Source organism: Hylobates moloch, unplaced genomic scaffold, assembly GCF_009828535.3.
Source record: "Hylobates moloch isolate HMO894 unplaced genomic scaffold, HMol_V3 SCAFFOLD_22, whole genome shotgun sequence".
NCBI classification, from domain to species: domain Eukaryota; kingdom Metazoa; phylum Chordata; class Mammalia; order Primates; family Hylobatidae; genus Hylobates; species Hylobates moloch.
The window spans coordinates 33,755,987-33,766,385 of record NW_026652297.1 but is presented as its reverse complement, the minus strand read 5'-3'; the positions used below and the strand labels follow the sequence as shown (position 1 = coordinate 33,766,385).

The window sequence follows — 10,399 nt, the reverse complement described above, 5'->3', positions numbered from 1 at the left end:
TATTTTGTGGGGAATGAAAAGATAAGATTCCCAAGCCCTAAGAGCCTTTCCCTAAATTCTCTAGGTGTGTGTATTTTCAGGGAAGAGGAAAATTTTAAATCAGCAGCCTACTTCAGCATTCTCATGAAACTGAATTGCAACTAGCATTTCAACTAGGTTAGGATTCCTTTTGGTATGTGGAGGGGGAAAGATCTGTACAAAGAGAAGCAGCAAAATATGAAAAAAGGCCAGAGCTGTATTCTCCCCAGTGGCTAGCCTAACCAACCCTGGAGTGTCCAGACCTAGAAAAGAAAAGGCTCATGGTCCCGGGCTCACCCAGCACAAGTGTGAGCCTCAAGGGCACGAAACAGCTTACAAAAGGCCATTTGGCACTATGTCTGGTGCTGGTATTCTTGTAGACTCATTCTTGATCATATAATTGAATAAAGACCTCTGCAAGTGATGGGGGAGAAAAAACAAACCCACATTCTAGGGAAAGGTGAGTTGGTGACTCAGCAGCTCCTGTCTAGTATGACACTTCCGGAGAAGAGTAGGGGGCCATGGTCAGGGACTGTGTACAGCATCAAGCCCACATGATGCCCCGTGCGACAGGGAGCATGGAAGAGGAGGAAGAGTGGGAGGGAGAGAACATAGACTTGAGTGCCGGGGAGACACTCACACTGGCACAGCAGAACAGTGGGGAAGATTCAGGGCAACAGCAACAGCGGGAGCCTGTAAGGGGTGTGAGAGGAGCGCACAGACACGTGTCCCGTGCTCCAGTAGCTTTAGAATGTTGTGAATAGTACTCCATTCACGCCTCCACCTGTTTAAAGCCTGTGTTAGTTATGTGTGTCCTGTCATGTTGTCTGCTTTGAGTCTTAGGATTCAAGGAGGAAACCTTGATTCAATTTTCTGTGAACTTCTGTTTGGGAAATGCTTTCTGATAGTGACGGCAATGGAAATATCAAGCAACCAAGGGAAATCTGAAGAGCCCAGAGAGCCCAGCAAGCAGCAACGTCCTTGAGTCAGGCAAGCAAGGGCCTGGAGCTGGCCAGACTATGGGCTGGAATGCACTGGGGGCCAGTCAGAGGGGCTCCTTCTGGGGTCCTGACTGTGGTTTCTGCCAGAGGTGGAGCAAGTTGGAACTGGATGTTGAGTGAAGTTTCAAAGAACTTAGAAGTCAAATGGGGAACAATAATCAAAGGCTTCCATTTTGAAGCTGAAACAACTCCAAATTCTGCTGTTTCACTTAGGGGAGAACACGAGCACCATGTCATTATTTTAGTTTATGGAGCTGCTGTTCCAAATGTTCTTGGGAGCATTAGTGCTAAGAGGGAACAGGGGATGGGAGCGCTGCCATTTCCAATCACATGAAAGACAGAAATTCTTTTAATTATGACCATGCCAATCTACAGCCTGCTAAAACAGCTAATTACATGTCAGGAGGACACTCAGTCATTCAGAACAATTGCCATTATATTTTTATATATTCATTCTATGCTACCCCCCTCAATTACCATGGTTACAATTTGAAAAGATTCAGTCCAACCTTCATTTGATCACAGCACACCAATGTGAATTTGAGAGTTAATTATGGCTATACAGAGCCACTCTTACTTAAAAGAAAATGAAAATGGAGTCGAGGGAGCCGGCATCCCAAGACTTCTCAAGTGCGAGCTGGGGTGTGCATGCCCACGCCAGCCACACTGACCAACTGGAGGGCAGCCGAGCAGGCACGGACACAGCTTTCCAGACTGGGGCCGACCAACCTGCAAACCTGCCACGTGAAGGGTGTCAGGAGAGGAGAAAGGCACGGCTCCCCTGCAGCTGCACCCCTCTGGGTGCGGTTACGGGGCTGGCTGATGAGACAGACAATGGGTATGGCATGTGGGTAGTAAACTGTCTCATGGTGTAAAAATGCTTGTCACATTTCATGTGAACAGAATCAACTGGAAAGTTCTGCCACAAATGTCATAGGAAGAACGACAAAAAAGAGGTTCAGTGATTCACATGCCTATAATCCCGAGGCATCTACGTCACTGAGATAAGAATGGGCAGCCGGCAAATCTTCCCTCCCTCCCCTCATGTAACTCTTCCCGTCTTGATTTAAAACAAAGCCAGTGTTAGAGGAGACTGGAGTTTTCAGATTGTTGGCTTTCTTTTTGCTGCCATTTCTATTCCTCACCAAGAAAGAATAATAAAGGTAATACTGAAACTTTCAATTTACAAGCTTCCAGGTTTGAAAATACATAGATACGAACAAAGTTACCTTTCAGAGATGAGTGAGTCATCCACTGGCCCTGCAAGATCACAAGACAGTAGCTTATCACTTTCAATTTATAAGTGGAATGGAGAACAGCCTTTCCAAACACAACCTGTGAGAGGAGTTTCTGTAATCAGAAAACTGACTTGTTGGCTTGTATCTGAGAAGCCTTTCCTATCACTAGTATGATAGTTCTCTGGAGAGCTGTAAGGAAATCCTTCTTTTAAAGTGGCGGTCATCTTTGAAACCAAGCATGCATAAGGAAGTAGAGCACAGTACAGGAAAAGAAAGGCCCTCTGCTCTGACCGCACACCACCATAACATCCTGACAGATGACCTGGCCATAGACAGCTGCCTCTCCAGGAAAACCTTCCACTCATCAGGGAACACTAGACTGGATAACTCAGGTATTCCTAGGTGAAGTAAGTCAGACAATATGGAAATGAAAAAATAAAAAGAGGGCTTTCAGGGCACACAGCTCAGTTTGCCAAATTCAACATGGCTGACAACTGATCCCCAAATCCCGAGTAAACACCTTTGCTATTTAATGAGCACAAGCAAAAAAAAAAAAAAAATGGAATGCCTTATATGTGTCATTCCCACCCCTGCCCCAGCATATCTTCCCCACCCCATCCCACACTCCCCAAAGATACCACCAGCAGGAGCTGGGCAATGTGCCCAACGTTCACTTGGGAAATCCTGACAAATCAATCCGGCTCAGTAAAGCTATAAATGGATTTGGCTGGTCTCAACACAGCCCCAATGAATACAGTAGTAAAACATTACTAATAATCACAACAAAATGACAAAATCTATCATCACTCTGACATGATTCAGATCACAGAGACTAACACAGAAACCAACGCACAATGGTGAGGGCCAGGGTTCTTCAATGTAGTGTGCTACTGAGAACAGGATCATCAACAAGAAAAATTATTGCCTAAGAATCTGTTGGGACACACTGGGGAGAAAATACTCTGGTTGTTCTCTGAACAACAAAAGACAAAAAAACAATTTTAAAAGGCAGAGCCACAAATTAAATGGAAAGACTGCTTGTAATCAAACCCTTCTGAAGACCAGAGAGTAAAGACTTAATAAGAGTTCACATTTGTAGGAAGGGGAAGGGAAGGAGGGAGGGAGAACATCTGTGGGAAAGGGATCATTTCCACTGTTGAGGGCAGAGATGATGATGCTGGTCAGTGGAATATGTAGCTGGTCAAGACAGGGAGCAGTGTTTGTGTTAAGAGATGGACCACATCCAGCTACTTCTCCCTGCTGTCACAAGATTAGAAAATTCCAGCAAAGTCAGCTGAAGGCCTAGTCAGTGGGAAACAGAAGAGGAGCTATTCACAGGATGAGGCTGGAGACTCTTGATTCAATGAGTCTGTTTATACTTGGTGCCTGATGGTTGATATCCAAGGGAGAAGTTTCTAAAGCCAGTATTTCTTAAAGACAAACGTTAAACAGGCAGAAAGGAAATAACTATATTGGTGAATTCTTCAGTCATCTCCTTTGAGATAAAATATATCTGGATACATGGACCTAACATAGGTGGTGGTGATCACTGAACTGGCTGCCACCATAAATCTACCAAGAACTAGAGAACTGGATGTGCACACTTCTGCCTTAATTATTTTCTTCCTGTCTGCCCCAGGTTCCTTCTTCCTGTGATGGGCTGTGGGAATGTGAATATGGGGGTAGGGTGAGAAGACTGCCCTTGTGAGTGACAGGGGTGGGGACTGTCCAGAGTCATAAGTGAGTGGAAGGCAACTACATTTATTAACCACTTAAAGGATTGTGATTTTGATCCTTTAAGTGCTATAAGGGCACTCCAACATTACAGACTTTGTTGAAACAAATCAAAACATTTGGGACTGAATAGCACTGAAGGGCTCAGATAAGAATGCAGGGTGTTGCCCTCCCCAGCCTTCATCCACTGTTAGGGTTATCGACAGATGGGCAGAGATCTCATCAAGATGACCCATTTTAAAAGGTCCCTGTGTCAGTGTTTTTAAAGTTTGGAAAGTTTACCCATCTGACCATAGTAATTCAATTAAGGTGTCTTTAAAGAAATAACAAATTATATGAATACCCGTTGGCAAGTTCCCCCACACCCCACTTCAAAGGACCTTTGAAAGTCCTCCTCGACTCCCTGTGGGGGGTCCCCTGGGGCCTGAAGGAGAGAGTGAAGTACAACAGGAGGGGCAGAACAGCCAAGAAGCATACAGTGTGAGTTTTTAGAGCCTGGCTGCTTTCCCTTCAGTAATAAGGAAGTTTAGGGTTTCTATTTTAATTCCACCTCTAAAACCTGAAAAAGCTTAAGAGAGAAATACACTACCTAAAGACACTAGAAATTTAACAGCAGCAGTGCCATACACCATTACAAGAACCAAGGTGACCTGGACAAGATGGCACAATTGAACTTGTTGACAAACAGAAAACTAACAGGTTTAAATCTAGGCCCAAAGGACGTAAATTCTCACTCTTGGTGAAAAAGCAAAAGTGACATGTAAGGCAGTGGGTCTTCAGAGCAGCCAGCGCTCTTCTCCAATGACAAGTACAACTGTGGGTGGAAGATGCCTTCCGCCAGTTCCCACTGAGCTCTCCAGGACATTCTCCTGCAGTGGTAGAAATATTCTTTCAGTTTTACCACATTGCCATATAGGGTCTGGTACTGCCCTTCATGGATGTGAACTTGCCTTTATTCTCTGAAGCTTTTTTTCTCCCTTAAAGGTGTTAAAACAATGAAACCTTTGAGTGCATCTACAGCTATCTTTGTATTTCTTTAGAAACTGCAGCTGTCTTAACAGTTTGAGTCTGTTCCTTTAAAAAGACCAACAAGTACAAATGATACTAGCAATCCCATGATAAAGAAGCTATCAATTATAATAATCTCCTTACAATCAATCATGGATGTGGCTTGTCAGAGCGGATTTTTTCTCTGTCTCCTTGTACTTTCTGATTCAATTGAGAATAAGCAGTCAAAATTCCACAAAAATGGGAATATGTTACATTTCCTCTAAGCAAAATGAAAGAGAACGCAATCTCCTAATTGAAATAAAAAGATAAACCAAGAAAGAATATGAGTTGGTGGGGCGGGGGGGGTGGTGGTGGGAGGCTCATTCCTGAGAATAACAAATGCTACTCTTGAATTTGTTGGTTCAAGTAATATAGTAAAACAGAAGAGACGGCTCCACTTTACTTCAATGCTTGGAAGCTGAAAAAAGTACATATATTTTTTCCCCCTGAAATCTATGGACAAAAGCAGGACCAGGCCCTGCATATAGCTCTTTAAAGTCACAAACATATATAAGGTGGCACTTTCATGCCCTCTCAAAGACTTTCCTCACACTCACATAAGCAGGATTAACAGATAAGGAAATGATGCAGTCAGCGTGTGCCTTAAGTGGAAGGAGACCAACTAGAAACTGGCGGATATTCAGTATCTCCTCAATGAAAAAGGGAAAATTGAGGAAGGTCATTCAGTCTCTCTCTCTCATAGTTTTAAGTTGAATACATTTGGTGGAGGAGGATGGGTGAAGAGGTAAGGAAATGGCACCTTCCTTTTATCTTAGAAATTGTTTTCAGGTAATGGACAAAAAGAAGCCCTGCTTAACATCCAGCCCCACATGCCCCTTTAAACAAGGCTTCATTATACACAGGAGAGATGGAGCGAGGCAGAAAATCCACAGCAGTTGTGCCTCTTTCAGACGCACCCTGTGCTGCTACATTGAAGGCTCTTTCCTCTTACCCACAGTGACAGTGTGTCATTTAATCGGGATGCCAAGAGATCATTTTCATACAAGGCCAGCAGATGTAATTTTCTTTGATGCATGAATAGTTCATCATTTTGCTACTAGTTGACAAGGTGATCACAGGGTGACTTTAGAACGCAAGTTCACTGTTTGGTATTTTGAGTTCTCAAAATGAAAAAAAGATTTATCAAATATAAATATCTTTAAAAAGTAACAAAAGTGCTACATATGTGATCAAGGAAAAAAATTCCATTAGTTACTGCCGCTTAAAGTAGATTAAACTTTACAAATATTACCACATCCATTATCAATATGGCTTCCAATTATTAAATAAATTGCCTGTAGCAATACAGCTTTTCACACCTCTCCAAGGACAGAGTAAAGAGAACAGCAAAGCAGTCCCATCGTGTTCTCATACAGCCACAATGTGAGTAGGAAACGTCCCCTGCTTTTCTCTGCTCCTATCTGGGCAAGTGTCTGCATCTGTGATAGGCAGCACAACCCCACTACGAAGTCCTCTAGTGACCTCTCAGATTGAGAGGGCTTCCGTTTAATGGATACAAACACTGCAAGTTTTTTCACTCTTTTTTGACCTTAGCTCCATCCTTGAAAGACTTTTTTGGTAGCAGGGAAAGGGGACACTGACAGGAGGCAAAGCAACTTCCACGATGACCTCCAAAACTTTTCCAGGCAGGCACTGCTAACTGTGCCGCGGAATGTACAGTGGTTCTGAAAACTGGACTTAGCATCCATTAGACATTCAGCTCATATTTTTTTTCCAATGCTCTCAAGCTGGGTTTTTTTTTATGACTTTTGGTTTTTGTCTTTGTTTTTAATCATGGTCCCAAAGGCAGAAGGCAGTATTTAATCTACTAAGTCACACAGCTTGTGAGAGGAAAGGATGTCTGTGTCAGGCATGTTAACTTCAAACAAAATCTGAGATCGGCTTTTTCCATTGACATTCTTAGCACAGCACCCAAAGAAGTATAATCTAGCCACAGTGTGGCTATAATGAGGCACGGCTTATTGCAGCTGGAAATCAATTATCCTCACGCTGAGGTGGGGATTCTAGTGTTCCTTTGACTCTGCGGATACTCCCCAAATGGTGTCTGTCATTCCTGTGCCACGACCTCAGCTTGCATCCTATCAGTCTTGGGGAAGGAAAAGGGGGTACAAACTAGTGTTACAAGAATCTAAAGGTACCCAAGATTTTACACGTAGTCTAATATTTGAGAACTGAGGGCTATCTAAATACCTGGAAGCACTTTCTTGGAATGCTAAGACGGAGCAGCAAGATTTTCTAGCCTCGGGGGCTGGGAGAGGGAAGTTTGGTTGGTTGGTTGGTTGGTTATTATTTACTGGGAATTAATACTGAGAGAGTATATGCAAAGGCTGAGGGCACCATGCCATCTTCACAGAACAAGACCCTAACGGCTACCTGACATACAAGAAACTGCAAGTTATACTGTAAGAACACATGTTAAGGACCGAGGAAAGTCTGCTAAGGTGCTACATCTAAACTAAGTTAACTTGTCATGTTTAACCTCCCTGATCAGTCATCATCCAGGGCCTCTGTCTTGATTTCGTTGGCTCCTTGTCGGGCCAATGCCAAGATAGTGTGGTTGACTGCTGCCATTTCCACAGCTAATGAGATGGGGTCTTGGTGGTCACTATGGCTCGTACTGTCATCCTAGATGTGCAGAAATAAGAAATGTTATTAGTGGATTGGAAGAATTCTTTAGTCACAGAGAGACATGCTGGGGCAAGGGGAGGCAGAACATTCGTGGGAGGAAACTGGGGGAGGGGCTCATGATAAAATAGAGGTAAATTGTATTTAAGTAGACACTGAATGGATATGGGTCCAAAGATTTTCAGTTGATAATTTTATGATTCAACAAGTAAAAAGCACAAAAAATGTTTTTCCTCACTGAGAATTCTATTCATTCTATTAATAAGATTGCTGGTGATGATGATCAAACCTGCAGTGATTGATATAAAACCAACAATTTGGATCTTTCTGTTTGTAACAAATATAGCACTAATCACTGAAGGCCATACTAGTGAGCTATTAAATTCCAGATTGCTGCTCTTACAAATAGATTATTAGAATTCATGGTCCCTCTCTGAACTGAGAAAACTAGACAGAACTTACAATTACATCTTACAGATAGAAAATGCATTTTTGTAAAAAAAGAAAAAAAGAATTCTCAATTACAACAGGACACGTGTCATTGCCAGAAATGGCTATGGGAGAAAGGGGAGGAAGGTGTTGAGCTCTCCTGCTGGAGGCAGCTGTGCAAGGGGAGCGGCAGGCGTCTTACCTAGAACAAGTGTGAAGCTGTCCTCCCCGCGCAGCTCAATGTGTTAAACAATAAAGCTGTGAAAGAAGCTGGCATTGCAGGATGTACGTCAGGCACTGAAGATGGTGTTACAAATAAGGGGTACGTTTCTCACCTGTCATCTTCAGGGGAACTCTGTATCAAAGAGCTTTGGAAAGGGTAAGTCCCTTAAGGAAAAAAACAAACAAAACATGGAATGTGCTGCCCTTAGGGCATCTGTAAAAAAAGATGGAAATGATCCATCTATGTGGGTAGATTGAAAAATAAGAGGAATGTTTCCGAACAGAAAGACTTACAGAATATTCTCTTGGGGCTATGAACTAGAGTCCTAAATGGAAAAAAATGGTAGTTCTTTGGAAGTGTGGACATCATTGTTTCCTTCTGATGTTTACAGATTAGTTTTTAGAATTTACAAAGGGATCAGCACACACTTGTATGCATTCTAGGTGTGTGGTAAACAGAGGCTGTTAAAGAACACATTGGACTATATGAGCTGTCTGGGGGGCAAGAAAAAAGCACAGACCCCAGAAAAATGAGCAGAAGTTTTCTTGCTGTGGTCTAAGGGAAGGTACCATGCGTTCTCTGCATATTCCAAATGGAAATTTAAATCCTATCAAAATTTTAATGAAATCTGTCAACATCTATGTGGGGGTCAAGGAGGGACTCCCACGGTCTTAGTTACTGAATTACTCCATGCAGTGGCTACAATTAAATACATTTTCCCCAAAAGCAATGCAGAATAAATCAGGGTGAGGTGAAGAGTCATGCAGGTATTGCACTTATGAGAGGATGCATGTGTCAGTGTGCCAGAGACTCTGGAAGAACCACTCCTTTGGGCAGGAGGGTTCCCACTGCAGTGGGGCCAGAGTGAGTGGGGCCTTCCATCGTGCCCTGCGTTGGTACATGTTTAGGCATGGGGTCCAGCTGCCCCTAGTATTTCTCAAACACTGAGTGTGTGTCGTGAATGGTGTAACTTGCTTGTTTGGATCAGATCCTCCTCTCTTCTTCTACCTTCTCTGCTTCTCTGCCTCCCTCTGAACTTCTTCCCTCCTCCTCCTCCCCATTGCGTACTTGCCAAGTATCCTGTTGTATGACAATAAATCCATGTGGGTGAATAACGATTTCTCACAAATTCAACAGGACAACTGAATCTTACCACATTCCTTTCAAATTACATGAAATCTAACTAGACACAGGAGCAGAGTGGAGGGACAGTGACTGTTTCCCCTCCCCCACCCCATCAGCCACACCCATGGAACTAAGCTGTCCCACTATCCCCCCTGCTCAGGCACCAAGAACCTCGCCCAGCTGCGCAGGGGCTTACCTGCTCAGAGTAGTCATTCCCGTCGACATCATCACTGTTTGAGTGGCCTCCTGGACTCTGCACATCTATCCCATGACTCTCCAGGATTGCTGCTTCTTCGAAAAAAGCAAATAGATCCCTAAATTATCTGTTAGCTTATCACAATGGCTGGAACACTGAATGAATTTTTGTGCTAAGGAAATTAGAATGTAATTAAACAAGAACCTATATTTCTCTACATTTGTTTCTTTTAGACTGTAAGATGGATGAAATTCAACTGCATGTAGGTCAGGGGAGGCACACATTTGCCATTCTGGGGTCTCTGCTGCTGTGCATGTTAGGCGCTTCATAGATACTTGCTAACTAACTAAACAGTCTTCCTATCTTGGGGTTCTATAATGAGAACTGTACTAATGAATAAAAAGTGTATTTACAAAGGAAAGGAAAGGAAATGCATTCTATGCCCATACCACGCTCAATGCGCCCGATCTCATCTGATCTTGGAAGCTAAGCAGGGTCAGACCTGGTTAGTACTTGGATGGAAGAAATGAAATGCAATTTTAGAAGCTAAAAACCAACATCCCACCTGACTCACCAACTTAAATTTCTTATTTATTACTGTTACAGTTTTGAATGGGAAAAAATCCTTTATTTCTTCCTTTTTCAGCTGTATTCATAGTTCCCTCCAGGGCACTTTTGGCATTTTTGTTTTCTCTGTTCAGTTTTATTGAAATATAATTAATAAAAATTGTATATATTT

The 10,399-nt window shown here is 42.9% G+C and overlaps 1 protein-coding gene across 14 annotated transcripts in view; it reads right to left on the bottom strand.

The window, feature by feature from the left end:
* Nucleotides 1-5,444: 5,444 nt before the first annotated feature.
* The window catches only part of HMBOX1 (homeobox containing 1), a 174,430-nt gene continuing 169,475 nt past the window's right edge, over nucleotides 5,445-10,399 (bottom strand). For 5 of the 14 annotated variants that reach the window (XM_032143947.2, XM_032143950.2, XM_032143949.1 and 2 more), the window contains 3 exons: nucleotides 9,661-9,755; nucleotides 9,348-9,419; nucleotides 5,445-7,687 (listed from right to left, as the gene is read on the bottom strand). In XM_032143947.2, the coding sequence (XP_031999838.1) occupies nucleotides 7,550-7,687; nucleotides 9,348-9,419; nucleotides 9,661-9,755 (305 nt within the window). In that variant the 3' untranslated portion in view covers nucleotides 5,445-7,549. The other 9 variants (XM_032143952.2, XM_032143962.2, XM_032143956.2 and 6 more) reach the window with 7 other exon arrangements.